Below are 19,947 nucleotides of genomic sequence, written 5' to 3' on the forward strand. Positions count from 1 at the left end.
CTCAACTCGTCACTATAACACAAAAGCAATCTGAACTAAATATCAATACTCGATTGTTAACTAACTACGACACGACACTTGGCCGGATGGACCAACCTGCTGTGATACCACTAATGTAACACCCCAAATCTACCCCGGAATTTAATAAGAAATCATAGTGCAAAATCTCAAAGACAATAACTCATTTGAGGCGTCACATTTGCAACTTAAACAAAATCTCATGCAAGCTCATTAATAAAGATACATAACACAATCAACGGAGGAATCATAAATCATTAGTCATATAAATCTCATTAACTCGAGTCATCGCATCGGAATTCACAAAAACTCTTAAAATTCAAGTCATAACATCATGAACAACATGCCAACGACTAAAACATAACAACATAAGGTAAAACAAGCGACAATCCCCCCGAGTGCTACGTATCATAGCATAAACACCGACTCGAGCTACAAAAGGTAAATGGCTACTCAAAGTCATTACCTGCACGTTACCAACAAAGGGTAACATTCAAACAGAAAGGGTGAGATATCAAACAATATAAAGGAACGTATTATAATATTCATACCAAGGAAAAGATCATACATCGTTCACCACATCTCATCACAAACCAACTTTTAGACGACAACAATGTTATTAACCAATTATGAACATAACCGACTCCACATAATTGAATTCACAAGTATGTTATCAACATGTCACAACAAACATCTCATTATCTCAACAATTCAAATGCAATTCATGTGCAATTCATATGCGACTCAACTTATGAAAATGCATGTGGTTCCATTTGGAGTAAAACTCTCATCGTCTCAAAAGTTGCCATTGGGCACATCGTCGCTTTTGCCATTATAAGGCCATCGTCACTTTTTGCCATTTTCAGGCCATCATCTCTTTATGCAATGGATGTCACTCAATGATGCAACATCCACACAAACACAACATTCACCACATATCACCACAACAAAACATCACCAATTCAATATTGAAATTCAACGACAACAACATAATTATCACTACTCATAGTAATGTATCACTTTGCAATCACGTCGCTATGTTGTATCACAATTCAACAATATCTCGCTTCACAACATCAATCACAATAACAAACGACACATTTGAAGAAAAACTTTCAAAATGTTTCCAAAGGTTTTTCAAACCATTTTCATTAGTTAGACATTGATTAAAGCTTCACGGAGGTTCAAACGGCGCTTAAAAAGGAGTCACGGATCAAAAGATACATCCAATAGAAGTTTCAAAAAAAGTTTTCAACAGCAAGGTTCACTTAGTCGACTCAAGCGCGCTTCGCAGAACTAAATCCAGAAGTGAACCATTTTCGCGTCTCCGCTTAGCAAGTTCACGAATTTTCAAAATTTGTTCCCAGGGGTCGCTAGCGGACCAGGGGCCGCTTAGCAGACGTGCGATTATGCAGAAAAACAATAGCGATAACAGACCTACGTAACCACACTTACACCACCCAAAACCATTCTCAAACAACAATTAAAGGCACATACAATCAACATCTAATATCATTCATTAACAATCTTCATCAAAAACATGATTTCAAGCACAATTTCATGAAAATCCAACATAAACCCTAAGATTATATAACATACAACCAAGGTTAATACTCATACAATAAAAAACCACCATAAACATCATCATACACTCCCTTATCATGAAAGAATCCCACCCTTACCTTTGGTTTGGATTGAAGACAACTCTATCTTCAATTGGGGACCATGACTTAGCTTATCCTCTTCTCTTTTCTCTTTCTCCAAATGAGGTTCTAACTTCTATTTTCCCAATTTCCTTGTTTTTGTGAAACCCTTACTCACTTGTCATATTGCTAATGGGCTCTAATTAGCACCTCTCAATTACTAATTCTATCTTAGGCCCAATAAATAATAGACTTACTAACTCATGTTATTTACTACTAATTCTCAATAAAATAACACAAAACCAAGTAATCACATAATTAACACATACATAGCACAATCATCAATTAACTCACATAGCACACAATAACATAAAATACTTAAAATGAAACGGTCGTTACACCACACTTGGGGCATATCAAGCATTATGTTTCAGCCTTGTGACAACGCACCAAAAATCTCCGCAAACGTTCTCCTGGCTTAGGGTAAATTTTCATCAACTGGCTTTCTTGCCTCTAGTTACCCTTGGTTCTAGCATGCTGGGCTTTCTCATATGCTTCAGCAATCCTTCAATTTAACATGATATTGCATCCGGGACATAACAGCATCCCAGCATTCCTCTTATGACATGTCCATAAATAGTCGTGTAGACTTTCAGTTGCCTCAGTCATTTCGCCTACGGTTCTTCAGTAGCCCCAGATTTAGCAGTACCTGCAGATAAACCTTCCACGGGAGTGTCAAAGGGAACCATGTTAATGAGGCCTTCAGTAGCCTGCACTCCGACCATGATAAATCCTTCGACTTCTTTGGTCCTATCTTCTTCGAATCCAGCAATGTCCACCATATTGACATATACAGGTTCGGCATAATTGGTCTCTGCAACATGGAGGGGAAAAATGTCGACCTTCATGTGACTTTTGGCTTTCTCACCAAACTTCAGCCTTCCCTCCTTAATAGCATTTTGAATAACATCCTTGAAAAGAAAACATTGTGAGATTTTGTGGCCTAGAAATTTATGATATTTACAAAAACCTCGTTTCTTTCGTTGTTCTAACGAAGGAATTTTTGTATTAGGGGGTACTATCATTTGGCCATCTTTTACTAACAAATCAAAAATCTCATCACATTTGGTTACATCAAATGTGAAAGTTTTCTTAGGGAACTTATCATTTTTCTCTATTTCGACAGGGTTTTTCCCATTTGAAGGAGTAAGAACCTTGCAGGAGTATGGTGGCGCTTCTTTCAATTTAGCCAAATCTATTTCAAGTTCTTCATACCTATAAGGATCATTAAAGATCTGTGGTTCTTCTTCTTCATCTTCGACACAGGCACCCTCTCTTTCTTGTGATTTTTACTTGCCCTTGCTTTTTCAGCCTTCAAGCGTTTGACCTGTCGAACCCTATCTGCTAATTGGGCCATATCTCTCAGATATTGAGTATCCAAATTTTTTCGAATAGAATAACATAGCCCACCTACAGCCATTTCGACTAGTTCATGTTCAGGCACTACTATGAAGCACCTAGACTTCAGGAGACGAAACCTACTCTAATAATCATCTATGGATTCAGTGAATTTCCTCTTAATTCTAGCCAATTCCTTGAGACTCATCTTATATTTCCCCATGTAGAATTGCTCATAGAATAACCTTTCGAATCAAGGCCAAGCATCTATAGAACCTGGTGGAAGTGTGGTAAACTAGGTAAAAGCATTTTTAGTCAAAGAACTTGGAAAGTATTTTATCCTTAGGTTTTCACTATTTTCTAAATCCCATGCCTTGGTTAAATACGTGGCTATGTGTTCGACAAAACAGTCACTAGTGTCTCCTGAGAACTTTGTGATTTTAGGGACCTTGCAACCCCTTGGAAACTCAGTTTGCATAATATATTATGTCAAAGGGGAAGTATAGTTTGGTCTCTTAAGGCCTGCGTTCAAACCATTCTGTGCCATGATTCTCTCAATCATGATAGTCAGATTATTTTCATCCAGCAAGTTATCCTGCCTAACTCAATGGATCACTTCATCTGCATTTTGATCCCTATTGACCATCATTACTCTCTTGGGCTGTTCTTCAAGGATATCATGTCGAATTCCTTGTTGTTCTACTCTTTCCCCCATGTTCCTTTCAACAGCCTCCTGCCTGGGTGGTTGAACCTAGTTAATGGTTGGTTCTTCTTCATGGATCACTGCCAGGTTTTTCTTACGTCGAACAAGTGCTTCAAGAGCCCCAAAGAAATTCACTATGCGCGCCATTTGCCCTAACATTTGCTGATAGGTATGGGTATTTTCTTGATTAGTTCTATTAACATTTTGGATCAAAGGAGAGAAAATGGTACTCATTTCACGGGCAAGCACTCCTACCATGTCATGGTTACTGGCGTCCATTTGTTGCCTAAATGCTGCCTGATTGTTTGTTGTTAATGTGGGCATGAAACTTTGATTCTGGGCATTTCGACCCATGTTATTCATACCAGAACCAGAATTTTATATTGGCGAAAAAGTGGTCATGGCAAGCTGCATGTATGTGGATGTACTATTCCGTAATCCTGACATAAAAGTGAAAATTCTAGTAACTTACGCGCGATGTTGTATTGGATGTTATGACATCCACAATTACACATAACAAAACGTTAAAACAAAAGTGCATAAAAACAGTAAAGAACACAACAAATTGTTCACCCAGTTCGGTATACAACAATACCTACTCTGGGGGCTACCAAGCCAGAGAGAGAATCCAATATAAGCAGAATTAATTCAGAGTTAAACTCCCCTATTTACAACTCCTCACTGAAGACCTACCCAATGTAATTCCAATCTATTCCTAGACCTGAGTATCTCTGAAGGATAGAAAAACACATAGAAAGGGGGGATTTGAATAAGTGTGACTTTAAAAACTCTTAAGATAAAAACAATTGCACAATGATTTTTATCCTGGTTCGTTGTTAACGAAACTACTCCAGTCCACCCCCTTAGAGTGATTTACCTCACCTGAGGATTTAATCCACTAATCAACCTTGATTACAATGGTTTTCCACTTAGATACCCTCTAAATCTTCTAGAGTATTCTGATCACACCTTGATCACTCTAGGAACCTTTTACAAATTAATGTAAACAAATTCTTACAAGAGTATTACAATGCTTCTTAATAAGCTATAATCACAATTGTGATATTTCTCTTAAGTTCTAAGCTTAAATATCACTAAAATATTACAACAGTAATGTGAGGTTGAAGATGAAGTTTGATAGCTTTTGAATTCAGCAGAGTTTCAGCAAGTTTGAAAGAGTTGTTCGTAAATTTGGTTAACCTTGCTTCTGATCAGAACTTCACTATTTATAGGCGTTTTGAGAAGATGACCGTTGGGAGCATTTAATGTGTTGTGTGATCCGTACAGCATTGCATTTAATGTTTCACTCTTTTGTCAACTACCTCGAGCCTTGCTTTTCCTGCTTTAACTGACTTTGCCTTTAATAGCTTTTAACGTTCCTTTTGTCAGTCAGCGTAGCCTGCCATCTTGTACTTGCTTCTGATCTGATCTTTGTAGATACAACGTTTGAATTAATCAGAGTCAAACAGCTTGGTGCAGAGCATCTTCTTGTCTTCTGACTTTGAAGTGCTTCTAGCGTTATACCATAAGAACTTCAGTGCTTCTGCTTCTGATCTCAAGTTCTTATGATGCTTCAATAGACCATGTTCTGATTCTACTTGACCATCTTCTGATGTCTGGCGAGAGCATGTTCTGATGTTGCATACTGAACCTTCTGAGTCAGTGCTTCTTGCGCTGAATTGTGCATACTCTTTATATATTTCCTGAAATGGAAAATGCATAGGATTAGAGTACCACATTGTCTTATACAAAATTCATATACATTGTTATCATCAAAACTAAGAATATTGATCAGAACAATTCTTGTTCTAACAATCTCCCCCTTTTTGATGATGACAAAAACATATATAATTGATATGAATTTGCAATCAGAATATCAAATGACCAAAGACAGTTACACAGTTATAGCATAAGCATATAAACAAGTGTGTGAATATGTCTCCCCCTGAGATTAACAATCTCCCCCTGAGATTAACAATCTCCCCCTGAAATAAATACTGGAATAATTTATAAATAAAAGACTTGAGTATTTTCCATTTCAGTTGAGACGTTCACATTTGCCTAGAACTTCAGAACATTCAAAGCTTCTGCTTCTTGCTTCCATAGGACAGCTTCAGAGCTTTGAATTTCTTCTTGAATCATTGCATGCTTGATTGTATCAGAACATTCTTGAGTGAACCAGATCATCATCAGAGCATCTATCCTGAAATGTTTCAGAACAAACTAAACGACAAAAGTCAGAGCATGAATGAATCAGAACATTCTTTTAAGAAAGAACAAGTATCAGAGTAAATGCTAAAAAATATCAGAGCACACTTTGATAAGTTCTTAAAAGAAATATGTATCAGAACATATAAGGGATAAGAATGTGTTAGAGCATATTCTGCCACGAGAATATCAGAACATTCTTCCTTTTTGCTTCTGATCTTGAAGCTTCACAGCACTAAGCTTGCTTCAATTTCAAGAACATGCTTCTTTATAGAATTGCATTTCCCCATGTATTTACTTCTTATGTTGAGCTTTTTCAAAATATCTTCAATCCTGCAAAAATCTCAAAGACATAGAACTTGCAAATAATGTTAGAAATGTTGAGACTTACTCCCAGCAACTGATATAATAAATCAAATCAATTATCACGTTTTCTCCCCATTTTTGTCATAACATCAAAAAGCATATAAAAGATTCAGATGAAAAATAGACAATATGAGAGAAGATAATGTTTCATTGATTCATCAAATAATATTAGAAGATACAAAAGAGAAGCAAATGCAAGAAACAGATGCAAGAAACAAGAAACAACTAAGACCAAAAGACTACGACTAGCCTAGCCTATAGACTATCTTGGCCAGAAGGTTTTGAATCTCAGAAGTGCTTTCAGTATGCTTCTTCATGACTGAGCGAAACTCATTGTGAGTGTCTTCATGCTTATCCAAGCGAGAAGCTAGTGCATCTTGGTTCTTTTGAAGAGCCTTCATGGTGCTTACCAGAAGAGAAGGTTCAACGGAAGAAGACTCACAACCATCATTCAGAGGAATAGCATGCTCAACAGCAGCATCTATCATGAGAACATCATCTTGATTTTCCTCAGCAGGAAGTTTCTCAGTAGGATGATTCTTAGCACTTTGCTTCTCAGCATCAGCTTCTGACATAGAAGCATCTTCAGCATATTCTGGTGCAGGAAGATCAGAATCTTCATTCTCAAGAGCCTGAAGAATTGCAGCCAGATTCCTTGGAGGTGTAGGAGCAGCAACTTCTGAAGGATATTCAACCTCAGGAATAACCATGTTTGGTGCCTTCTTAGAAGGATTCTCCCTAAGCCAGTTGAATAGCCACTGGAAATCTCCAGTCAGAACAGAATATGGGGGCTTCCACACGACCATGGCAAGACAAGGCGCTTGGTCAGACACATCTTCTGTAAGCTCATCAAGAAATTCTTTTTCTTCAAGACAATATCTGCACTTGAGATGGCTGACCCAGAATTCTTCATAGGATCTTAGAAATCCAAGATGACCTGGAGCTTCTGCTTCGCACGCCTTCTGAAGCTTCAGAAACTCAGAGTTCATCTTCCTTTTGAAGATCCTCCAGAGATTTCTCAATTCAACATCATCCATCATGGCATGATGTGCTGCCTTCAATGTCTCTAAACCTGTCTCCATTTTTAGTTTTAATATTTCAAAACATACACCAACAGAAAATTCCCGGCGGGATTTGAGTCTGGTGATAGCAGAATCTGGGTTCAGAAAGAAGTAGGGTTGGGGTTCTCTATCAAGAGAGAGATGAGATTCTACTTCTTCTGACTCAGCGTCTAACACCACAATATCATGTTTAGGACGGGGTTTAGGAGTGAAATTGCAGTCATGAAACAATTGAGCCAAAGAACCAGTACTTTTAGATTCTAATTCAGGTGAATTGTTTGTAACTGGGTTAGCAGCGAGGGAATAGTTTACATGAGGTGGAGGTTGAGAAATGGAGATATTTGAGTGAGGAGGATAGAGGGTTTGAAGGGGTTGAATATCTAGAACGAGTGTATCAATGGGATGGTCAGAAGCATTATTGGTTATGGGTGAAGAAGGATGGGTGAGAACTTTGGTAATTTGAGGTGGTTCAACAGGGGCTGTTTGTGGTTGATTTTCTAGTTGAGAAAGTTGAGGAACTTCTGTTGGTACAGATTCTGAATTTAAAACAGAAACAGAGTCAGGTTCAGAAATATGCATACCTTTGGATTTCTTCTGAGACCCTTCAGAATCAGCTTCAAGTCCTTTTCGCTTCTTCTTCTCATAAATAGACTTTATCTTTTCTAGAGCAAGTTCTCTTTTTCTGGCAGCTTCCTTCTCTTCCTCTTCCTTATTCACTTCTTCCTGAATCACTTCTTCTTCTGACCTCTTTTCAACAACAACAGTTTTCTTTTTCTTCTTCTTATCTTTCTTCTTCTTCTTCTTCTTCTCTACTTCCTTCTCAGCATTATTCTCAACATCTTCTTTCTTCTCTTTCTTTGACTTCTTCTTTTTCTTCTTTTACTCAGCATTTTCTTGTTCAATGTTCTCCTTTTCAACTAAAACATCTTGATTTTCTTCAGCAACAACTTCTTCTACGGCAACATTCTCATCAACTTCTGCAGCAGCCTCTCGTTGATTAATGTTCTCCTCATTAACAGAAGGAAGATCAAGCTTACGCTTTGTTCTTCTTTCTTTGTTGGCAGCAACTTCTGGAGAAGCTTCTGAAACATCTTCTGAAACTTCAGACCTGGAATTTGAGGCTTTCTAACGACTGATTCTGGTAGGAGCATCTATAGCACCACCTTTCTTGACACCGTTCAGATAATGAACTTTAATATCTGGTTATTCATTTAAAAAGAACGCTTCAAAGTCAGCTAGCACAGGTCCTCTTCTGTTTCTGACGCCTGGAATAGGTTGGGGAGCATTTCCAATAGCCCTAATAAGATTCATCTTTCTCATGGTATTGGCATTCAAGATACTTCCAGTGACAGTAACAAGGTCCTTGACAACTCCAGCATTTCCCAGTTTCTCAACCATTTTGGTTTGAACCAGAAAATTGGTAATGATTCTTCCAAAAGGAATAATATTACCTTTCTTGGTTCTATTCTCATCTCGAGTATCTCTTACAGCATTCCACTTATGATTGAAAATGATGTATACAACATCAACCTTCTTCTGAGTACCAATGCAGTACAAGATGTATTGTTGGTCTCTGTTGACAAAGGTTGGAGAATGGGTTGCTTTTCTATGATAGAAACAACCAAGAAGAATCTTTGTCCAGACTTTATAGATGTCCTTCAGATCCCTGACAACTTTTGTTTTCGTCACATCTGGGTATAGTTCAGCAAGAACATGATTCCAGTTTGCCCTTCGAGAGAGTTCAAAATCACTAACAGGCTCTTTCAAATCAAACAGCATACGCAATGTGTCTTCTGTGATTGAGAAGAATCTTCCATGAACAAAGGAAACTATTGCTTTAGGAATGACGAAAGCATTAACCCAGAATTCTTTTACCAAGTCAGGATAGACCGGTCCACAGAACTCACGCAATAATGATGACCATCCTTGAAAGACCACATTATCTCTGAGACGAAACTGATGTTCTTCCAGATTATCAATATCAACGATCAACTCACAAATAACCTCTAAATCTTCCCAAGGAATTGTGCAAGTGAGAGGTGGATAGAACAGTTCTTCTTCTTCTTGTTGATGTTGTTGAGAAGGAGATGGAGAACCAGCAATGTTCGATGAAGAAGCAGCCATTGTTGCACAACTGAGATTTCTAGGGTTATTTCTTTTAGGGTAATCAAATAGGGCAAAAAGATTGCAGATGTGCATAAACAGGAGAGAGAGAGAGAGAGAGAGAGAGAGAGAGAGAGAGAGAAGATGAATGCGTAAAAAGAGAAAATGATGTGATAAGGGGAGTTTAAATAGAAACGGATTTGAAAAAGAGTGCAATGAAATTATGAGAATGAACAGTTACAGAATCAAGAAAATCAAATGAATTTAATGATGAATGAAGTTAGGTGGGATAACGTGAAATTTGAAATGATTTGCACAGTTACCTAGGGCGGCGTCTCATTAGTTGCACGCATGCTTGTCCAAATAGAGTGAACACGTGTTCATCTTCTGGAAAAGTTGGTGACAGCTGTTTTACTTTAACCTTTGATTCTGAAAGAGTTAGAACTTCTTATCTTCTCATTCTGATCATAGATCCGTACTGATATTCTTAAGAAAAGATCTTGTTCTGATAGGATCATCCTTCTTTCCAAGAATGACATCTTCTGAGTGAGCAGAGGTGAGTCTAGAAGATCTTCTGATAGTTGGCTCTTTAGAAATTCTGAGATTCTCTAAAGAAGCAGCAACTTGATCTTCTGATCCTTTGCTTCTGAGTTCTCCAGCTTCTGATACTTTGCTTCTTGGTTCTTCAGCTTCTTAAATTGAGATATCTATATCTGCAAAATTCTCAAACTGCTTTGGCTTTTCAAGACCAAGCTTATCATCAAATCTGATATTGATTGATTCTTCAACAATCAATGTTTCAGTATTGTATACTTTGTAGCCTTTAGAGCGTTCAGAATATCCAAGAAGGAAACACTTCTGTGCCTTAGAATCAAACTTACCTAGATGATCTTTAGTATTCAGAATAAAACAAACACATCCAAAAGGATGAAAATATGAAATGTTGGGCTTTCTGTTCTTCCACAATTCATAAGGAGTCTTATTAAGAATAGGTCTAATAGAGATTCTATTCTGAATATAGCATGCAGTGTTTATTGCTTCTGCCCAGAAATGCTTAGCCATATTGGTTTCGTTGATCATGGTTCTGGCCATTTCATGTAGAGTCCTATTCTTTCGCTCTACAACTCCATTTTGCTGTGGAGTTCTAGAGCAGGAGAAATCATGGGCAATACCATTTTCTTTGAATTACTCCTCAAAGAATCTGTTCTCAAATTCGCCACCATGATCACTTCTGACCTTTATGATTTTACACTCTTTCTCAGATTGAATCTGAGTGCAGAATTCAAGGAACACTGAATGAGACTCATCCTTGTGTTTCAAGAACTTTACCCATGTCCAGCGACTATAATCATCTACGATGACTAATCCATATTTCTTCCCTCTGACAGATGCTGTTTTGACTGGGCCAAACAGATCAATATGCAGAAGTTCTAGCGGCCTAGAGGAAGAAACAACATTCTTAGACTTGAATGCAGGTTTGGAAAACTTCCCTTTCTGACATGCTTCGCAAAGAGCATCTGATTTATATTTCATATTAGGGAGTCCTCTGACCAGATTTAGTTTGTTAATCTGAGAATTCTTTCTCAAACTAGCATGGCCTAATCTTCTGTGCCAGACCCATTGCTCTTCACTAACAGACATAAGACAAGTTACCTTCCGATTCTTAAGATCTTGAAGATCAATCTTGTAATTGTTGTTCTTTCTCTTGCCTGTAAATAGGATTAAGCCATCCTTCTGATTTACAGCCTTACAAGACTTTTGATCAAAGATTATGTCATAACCATTGTCACTTAATTGACTTATGGACAACAAGTTATGAGATAATCCATCTAGCAGAAGAACATTAGTTATAGAAGGAGAGTTACCAGTACTAATGGTTCCTGAGCCAATTATCTTGCCCTTCTGATCTCCTCCAAACTTAACTTCTCCAGCAGATTTAAGCACCAGTTCTTGGAACATAAACCTTCTTCCTGTCTTGTGTCGAGAGCACCCATAGTCCAGGTACCATGACATGCTTTCCTTTGTCTTCTTTGCAGCCAAGGATATCTGCAACGGGAATAATCTTTTCCTTAGGTACCCAAAATTTCTTGGGTCCTTTCTTGTTAGTTCTCCTCAAGTTCTGATTGAACTTGGGTTTAGCATTATAAACAACAAGAGGTACAACATGATATTCCTTATTCTGAGTTACATGATATTTTCTAGGTTGTGTCACATGCTTCTTAGTGTGTGTAATGTGAAAGCTTTTGGCATGTGATGTGAGCCTAATATCATGGGAGTGGCCATACTTGAACTGATCATACAATGGCTTGTATGTGATTTTCATATCATCTACAGGTTCAAGTTTGTATGGGGTGTCACCCTCATAACCTATGCCAACACTCTTGTTTCCACTAACAGCATATATCATCGAGGTAAGTTGACTTCTTCCAATACCTCTAGATAAGAACTTCCTAAAGCTCAAGTCATATTCTTTCAGAATATGGTTCCGACTAGGAATGGACTTCTCTGAGTCAGAAGGAGATCCAATATCTTTGGATAATTTTAAAACTTTTTCCTTCAGTTCAGAATTTTCCACTTCTAGCTTCTTAGTTTCAGATTCAAATAGCTTTTTCAACTTTTTGTATTTGATACTAAGATGAGCCTTGAGTTCCAGAAGTTTTGTTAAATTGGAAACTAACTCTTCTCTAGATAGTTCAGAAAATACCTCTTCAGAATCTGATTCTGATGTAGATTCTGATCCATCATCAACTGTGGCCATCAGCGTAATGTTTGCCTGCTCGCCTTCAGAGTCTAATTCTGATGAATCTGAATCATCCCAAGTTGCCATAAGACCTTTCTTCTTATGAAACTTCTTCTTGGGCTTCTCCTTCTGAAGCTTTGGACACTCACTCTTGTAGTGACCTGGCTCATTGCATTCAAAGCACGTGACCTTCTTCTGCTTCCAGAAGATTCTCCTTTTTCAAGCTTCTTAGAACTTTTGAAGTTCTTGAACTTCCTATGCTTGCTTTTCCAGAGTTGGTTTACCCTTCTAGAGATCATGGACAGTTCATCTTCTTCTTCTGATTCTGATTCTTCAGAATCTTCTTCTTCAGCCTGAAAAGCGTTAGTGCATTTTTTATAATTAGATTTTAATGCAATAGACTTACCTTTCTTCTGAGGTTCATTAGCATCCACCTCTATTTCATGACTCCTCAAGGCGCTGATCAGCTCTTCCAAAGAGACTTCATTCAGATCCTTTGCTATCTTGAATGCAGTCACCATTGGGCCCCATCTTCTGGGCAAGCTTCTGATGATCTTCTTGACATGATCAGCCTTTGTGTATCCCTTGTCAAGCACTCTTAATCCAGCAGTTAGAGTTTGAAATCTTTAGAACATTTTTTCAATGTTTTCATCATCCTCCATCTTGAAGGCTTCATATTTCTGGATTAAGGCAAAAGCTTTGGTCTCCTTGACTTGGGCATTTCCTTCATGAGTCATTTTCAATGATTCATATATGTCATAGGCAGTTTCCTTGTTAGATATATTCTCATACTCAGCGTGAGAGATAGCATTCAGCAAAACAGTCCTACACTTGTGATGATTTTTGAATTCTTTCTTTTGATCATCACTCATTTCTTGTCTTGTCAGCTTTACTCCTCTAGCTTTCACTGGATGTTTATAACCATCCACCAGAAGATCCCATAAGTCACCATCTAAACCGAGAAAGTAACTTTCAAGTTTATCTTTCCAATATTCAGTTTTCACCATCGAATACTAGTGGTCTAGTGTAACCATTGTTACCATTTCCATTGTGTTGCTCAGCAGAGCCAAATGTAGATGTAGGTGGTGGAGTTTCAACCATCTTGACTTAGTGTTTTTCTCTTCCTGAATCTTTTCTAACACGGTTAAGTGCTTGCACCTTAGAACCGGCGCTCTGATGCCAATTGAAGGATAGAAAAACACTTAGAAAGGGGGGGGGGGGTTGAATAAGTGTGACTTTAAAAACTCTTAAGATAAAAACAATTGCACAATGATTTTTATCCTAGTTCGTTGTTAACGAAACTACTCCAGTCCACCCCCTTAGAGTGATTTACCTCACCTGAGGATTTAATCCACTAATCAACCTTGATTACAATGGTTTTCCACTTAGATACCCTCTAAGTCTTCTAGACTATTCTGATCACACCTTGATCACTCTAGGAACCTTTTACAAATTAATGTAAACAAATTCTTACAAGATTATTACAATGCTTCTTAATAAGCTATAATCACAACTGTGATATTTCTCTTAAGTTCGAAGCTTAAATCTCACTAAAATATTACAACAGTAATGTGAGGTTGAAGATGAAGTTTGATAGCTTTTGAATTCAGCAGCATTTCAGCAACTTTGAAAAAGTTGTTCGTAAATTTGGTTAACCTTGCTTCTGATCAGAACTTCACTATTCACAGGCGTTTTGAGAAGATGACCATTGGGAGCATTTAATGCGTTGCGTGATCCGTACAACATTGCATTTAATGTTTCACTCTTTTGTCAACTACCTCGAGCCTTGCTTTTCGTGCTTTAACTGACTTTGCCTTTAATATCTTCTAACGTTCCTTTTGTCAGTCAGCGTAGCCTGCCATTTTGTACTTGCTTCTGATCTGATCTTTGTAGATACAACATTTGAATTAATCAGAGTCAAACAGCTTGGTGCAGAGCATCTTCTTGTCTTCTGACTTTGAAGTGCTTCTATCGTGATACCATAAGAACTTCAGTGCTTCTGCTTCTGATCTCAAGTTCTTCTGATGCTTCAATAGACCATGTTCTGATTCTGCTTGACCATCTTCTGATGTCTTGTGAGAGCATGTTCTGATGTTGCATATTGAACCTTCTGAGTCAGTGCTTCTTGCGCTGAGTTGTGCATACTCTTTATATATTTCCTGAAATGGAAAATGCATAGGATTAGAGTACCACATTATCTTATACAAAATTCATATACATTGTTATCATCAAAACTAAGAATATTGATCAGAACAATTTTTGTTCTAACAATCTCCACTCACCCCCCCTCAATCACATCAGTGATTACAAACAAACATTAAACAAATTAGAGAGAAGACACACTTCAAAAACACACCTTGTTCTGATTAAAAGCTTCAATCAAGAGACACACACTCGTACTTAAAATCTTAGAGTGACAAAGTACATAAACAACATATTCCAATACAATCATCCAAAGACAATTGCTTGGAGTACAAGAGACTAAACACACAGCTACAAAACTACGGTTCTTCACAATTAACAAATCTTTCTCTCTGCGTTCCAAATTAGGATTGCAGTCTTCTTATACGTAGCTCTTGGGCCTCGGGCTTTTCAAGAACAAAATTAGGGTTAACCAAGTTAATCTAATTTACGTGTCATCAGGTTGTTACAGAATGTGCTGTCTACGAAATCTTCTAGACAAAATATTTAGCACACAATAAAATGTTTCCTAAAATGTAGATTGAGAGAAATCATGAAACATAATAATAAAACATAACAGCTTCTGCTGTAAGACAAGGATGTCATGACATCGGTCATGACATTCACTAACAAAACCTGTATTAGCTTAACACATATGTAGCCTGCATAACACAATATAAATCATGTCATGGTATCAGTCAAGATATTAAACATCCAGGAATGTTTTACCACAAAATGCAGCCAATTTAAAAACATCTACAATCTCCCCCTTTGGCAAATTTTTGGCTAAAACAACCTGTCACGCCATATCAGAGAACCACTTGCAGCAGAAAACACACAACCATACACAATCAGAGCTAATACAGTACATCATACCACACAGACAGCATACACTACTACTACCATCAGTATGCATACAACGACCGCAGCTACTGTTACTTCTATAGCAAGCATTTAACCACATAACATAGCTATACTACCACATCACATGAGCAGCTATCAAGAATAACAGAAATAAACTGCTATACTACACACAATCAAACAGATCAACACAAAACAAGCATATCAGAATTGTTGATCACACAAACACCACGCATACTTGTTGTTCTGGGGTGACATTATTACTACTTCTCCCCCTGTTTGACCACAAAAGTTGCCAAATTAAACTTGAAAATGCAAATAAGTACAAAACTAAATTAAGTAAAAACAACAAAACAAAAAATCACCACCACCAGCAGTCTTTATTTGTCTGAGTCAGACCCAACAGAGTTGACTGTAGCACTTTCTTCATTTTCTTCGTCTGAACCATCAACTGGATTGGTATTTCCTTCTTTTACTTCTTCTTCAAAGTCTCCTCCCTCTTCCTATACATATTGTGCTTCTGTCCCTGCAGTGCCTGCAAAATCCTCATTACCATCCTTCTCTAGAGTGTTGATCATCTTCTCAAGAGATTTCTTCCTTGCCTCCAGCTCTTTGCATGTCTCTTTCATCATTGCTATGACTTCAGCTTTACTAGTTGATGATCCACCCCTGGATGTCTCAGCTGATGTCATGACAATGTCTGGGACATGTGTTCCCTGAGACAGTTTATAATTGAATGACAGAGCACTTTCCCTTTTGCAAATAGATTCACTGTCAACCAAGATACCTGGGTGCTGGTTTAAGATGATGTCACATATGAGATAAGGAAATGCTATAGGGCCTTTCACACTGTAGCTACCAGCATGCTTCATGGTCTGCTCAAAAATGTAGGTACCATAGTCAAACTTTGCTTTTGTACCAACAACATAAATAAATCTTCCAAGAACAATTGAGACAGTAGACGTGTGATTTGTTGGCACCCAGTTAGCATCCCCAATCTTATGCAGTATTGCATATTTCATGCTTAGTTTACTAGCAGACAATTTTCTTTTCAATGGCCAACTCCTAACTTGGTTTGTAGTGATAACTTGGTATACCTTGTTATCAGAGACTTTAAGCTCAGGTTGAGCTTCATCAGACCTTCTAGGTTGTTAATCACAGTGGAAGAGAAGTTAACACATTTTCCTCTTACAAACACTTTTCTAAATTTCTTGGATCTTTTGTCAGCACACTCTTTAGAGAGGTTTACTATGAACTCTTTGACCAGCGTTTCATAGCATTTACTCAGATGGACAACAGTTTTGACTAGGCCAGCAGACTCAATCAAGTCCATTATGTCCTTACAGTCACGTGCATTAGAGCCAATTCCCTCTCAAGGGCCAGTCTCTTTTGATACACAAATTTCCACCTGTTTGCACTTGCAGCAAAGTGGAAGGATACATTGTCAATGGGAACTTCAGGAACACTCCCAGCAAGCTTGCTAGTTGTGGGCTTCTTCTTTAATGGAATGTCATGGACATTCACTTCATCATCAGACTCAAATTCTTCAACAGCTCTTGCCTTCCTTTTCTTTGGAACAACCTTGCTCCAAGATTTTGAGGGACCAACTCCAATACTTTTAGTTCTGCTTTTTACAGGTCCTACAGAGGTACTCTTCTTCTTGACAGAATCTTTAGGAGGGCTTTTAACCGCAGCTTTTTTCACAGGAGAGTTCTGAATCACAACTTTGTCTTTTCTCATGGTCATGAGCCTTTCGACTGTTCCAGCCTCTACCCTTGGACTATCATAAGCTTCATAATTTCCGATGTCATTGACATCCTCCGTGATATTGGTGTTATCATCATCTTCTTGAACTTCTTCATTGTTCTTCTCTCCGGTCATGTGAATGTCACTACCAGCATTGTGACCATCAGTTTCATTACGTTTTCTCTTGGGAGGATCAGGAATCACGGTTTGTAAAGGGACAGATATCCCAGGGACCTGATGATTTTCATCCAAAATCCGTTTGACAATCTTGGCTATGGAGTTATGAACATATCTTGTTCCTTCTTTAGTAAGTTCCTTACGAGGTTTGGATGATGAGGGATTGGAGCCCTTAGTACGAACACTCTCCTCAGGTCTTCTTGCATGCGGTGTTCTTGGCTTTGTAGTCGTTGAATCTTCAGCGTTAATCATCCTCAGAGGAGATACATTTAGAACCCGATTAGGGTTAGTTGACTCATTAGGTGTTGCAGATTCGGAGATGGGAGACACTTTCTTTGGGGAGGAAGTATTTGGTTGTTGAGAAATCTCGAGATTCTTCAAAGAGCTTCTTGTAACACTGTTGTGAGATGCGTCGGAGCAGTTTAAATTCAGAAAGGTATTGATGAGATCAATAGAGTCGGTTGCCGTTTTTTGTGAGAAGATAGGAATAGGAGGGAACTTGACACAGCAACTAAATAGGGGAAGTTTCAAATAATGGATATTTAAAAAGCCCAAAGTGCATTCCCCCAATAGGATTAATTGCTATAATTCTGTTTGGCAGAAAATACCTAACATACCCTTCATTTTTTCAGAGTGATTTTCATCTATGGTCTTGGTAGTACCAAAAGCAAAAGACAGATCAGTAGTCACACAATTTTTGATGATCTGAAGTTTCATAGTGTTGCCAACTGATGTTACAGCATTGCAGTTAGAGGAACTTTTTGACTCATCGCTCACACTTAATTCATCAACAGATTTTGATGTCAAGACATCTGTTGTGACAACTTCACATGCTCCTGAAATGGTTGGCTTAGTTTCTTTCTGGGCACCCATCTTTCTGGTTTCTTGTTCGTTAGGTCTTGTGTCTTCTAACTTTCTTTCCAGATCAGCAATATCTTCCATGAAGCTTACTCTTTCTTCTAGTAAGAATCTATTAGTGGTCCTATACTCTCGTACTTTTGCACACAGTTTCTCATTCATTAGGCATGTCTCAGTAAACCCAGTAGCCAGTTCACTGATGGTGAGGTCTCCAACATATGATTCTTCATCAGATTCATCAGCTTCTTGACAATCACCCTTGATTTCTTCTATGATCATGGAGTAGGCAGAGGGATAATTTGAGGTGTTAGGTTTCCATAGGTAGCAATTATCCTTAGATCTAAATCCCTTCATGACTTCTTCATTTTCACCATTTGTGACAATGCATTCTTCTTTAGTGAACCTGACATTGAAACCTTCATCACACAGTTGGCTGATACTTATAAGATTTGCAGCCAGTCCTTGTACAAGTAAGACATTGTTCAGATTAGGAACCCCATGACCTCCTGTCTTGCCAACACCTTTGACTTCTCTTATTTCTCCATCACCAAGAGTCACATAACTGGTTACCTCAATTTGGATGTCTACTAATACGTTCTTTCTTCCAGTCATATGATTTGAGCAACCACTGTCAAGGTACCAATCTTCCTTGGCAGGCATTCTTAGAGAAATGTGTGCTACTAGAGCAACATTCTTGGCCACCCACTGTTGCTTTCTGTTAAGGGTATCATATTTAGGTTTGGCTTGATGATTTTGGTTTGGATATCCAACTAGTCTCAAACATAATGGCTTTATGTGACCAAATCTTCCACAGTGGTGACACCTCCATCTTTGGAATTTCTTCTTTGTATGGCCCCTTCTTCTGTTTCCTTGATGTTGTGACATTAGTGCTGACATCTGGTTTGTCACACAGGCTCCAGGTTTTGATCTCCTGATCCCATAAGTGAATTCCTATTTAGCCACAAATCCTACCACAGACGTATCTCCTGCTCTTTGTCCAGACTGCAGAATTTTCTGTAGAGTATAAGTTCCATTGTTCAGCATTCTGAAGGATTTGGTCATTGTATCAAGCTTGTAGTTCAACATGCTCACTTCACTACTGAGAGAGTCTATGGTTTCCAGAAGTTCTTTCTTCTCAACTTTCAACTCTTCTATAATTTTCCTTTGTTTCTCCCTTATTTCACACACTTCAGTACTCTTGACACATAGATCATTGTATGAGGCTGCCAGTTCTTCAAAGGTAGGATCCTCTTTACCGAATTTGTATTCAGGTGTACATACACTAGTTAGTGCAACACATTTCTCTTTAGTATTACTCTCTAAATCTCCATCAGATCGAGTGACAGACAACCCTTTCTTTTGCTCTTTGAGGTAGGTAGGACATTCAGATCTAATGTGTCCATATCCTTCGCATCCATGACACTGAACCCCTTTTCCTTGATTGGGCTTCTCTTCAGCTTTGAATCTTCTGCTAGGATCATAGGTCTTGCTGATGTCATTGGAATTGTTCTTGACATTGGGTCTGGACTTCTGATAAACCCTTTTAATAAACCTGTTGAATTGTTTTCCAAGCATGGCTATGGCTTCTGATAAATTTCATCAGTTCCACCATTGCTTTCTCTTGAAATATCTTCTGTGTTGGAAACAAAAGATATGCTCTTGTTCTTCTTTTCAACAGACTCACAGATACTTATCTTCAAGGTTTGTAGAGAACCAATGAGTTTGTCCAGCTTCATGTTGCTGATGTCCTGAGCTTCTTCTATAGCAGTCACCTTCATAGCAAATCTCTTAGGCAGCGATCTGAGGATCTTTTTGACCAGTTTTTCTTCAGACATTTTTTCTCCTAAGGCTCTTGAGTTATTTGCAATCTCAAGGACATTCAAG

General features: G+C 38.1%; 2 protein-coding genes across 2 annotated transcripts; both read right to left on the minus strand.

Moving 5' to 3' along the window:
* Positions 1–15,785: 15,785 nt before the first annotated feature.
* Positions 15,786–16,615, minus strand: LOC131639568 (uncharacterized). Its single transcript, XM_058910053.1, has 2 exons — positions 16,515–16,615; positions 15,786–16,425 (listed from the first exon to the last, which is right to left on the minus strand). The coding sequence occupies exons 1-2, from the start codon at positions 16,613–16,615 to the stop codon at positions 15,786–15,788; spliced, it is 741 nt and encodes a 246-aa protein (XP_058766036.1).
* On the minus strand, positions 16,615–18,342 carry LOC131639569 (uncharacterized). The gene is made up of 2 exons (XM_058910054.1): positions 17,819–18,342; positions 16,615–17,716 (listed from the first exon to the last, which is right to left on the minus strand). The coding sequence occupies exons 1-2, from the start codon at positions 18,340–18,342 to the stop codon at positions 16,615–16,617; spliced, it is 1,626 nt and encodes a 541-aa protein (XP_058766037.1).
* Positions 18,343–19,947: the final 1,605 nt, after the last annotated feature.

The sequence above is a fragment of the Vicia villosa genome, unplaced genomic scaffold (genome assembly GCF_029867415.1).
Source record: "Vicia villosa cultivar HV-30 ecotype Madison, WI unplaced genomic scaffold, Vvil1.0 ctg.002689F_1_1, whole genome shotgun sequence".
NCBI classification, from domain to species: domain Eukaryota; kingdom Viridiplantae; phylum Streptophyta; class Magnoliopsida; order Fabales; family Fabaceae; genus Vicia; species Vicia villosa.

Excerpts from the sequence above, each read along its gene's own strand:
- LOC131639568 (XM_058910053.1), bottom strand. The coding sequence starts at position 16,615 with ATGGACTTGATTGAGTCTGCTGGCCTAGTCAAAACTGTTGTCCATCTG. Across the intron at positions 16,426-16,514 it reads ATAGTAAACCTCTCTAAAGA|AAGGTCTGATGAAGCTCAAC; the intron begins GTGTGCTGACAA and ends TTAACAACCTAG.
- LOC131639569 (XM_058910054.1), bottom strand. The coding sequence starts at position 18,342 with ATGATCATAGAAGAAATCAAGGGTGATTGTCAAGAAGCTGATGAATCT. Across the intron at positions 17,717-17,818 it reads TCTGAAAAAATGAAGGGTAT|TTGCTGTGTCAAGTTCCCTC; the intron begins GTTAGGTATTTT and ends TCCCCTATTTAG.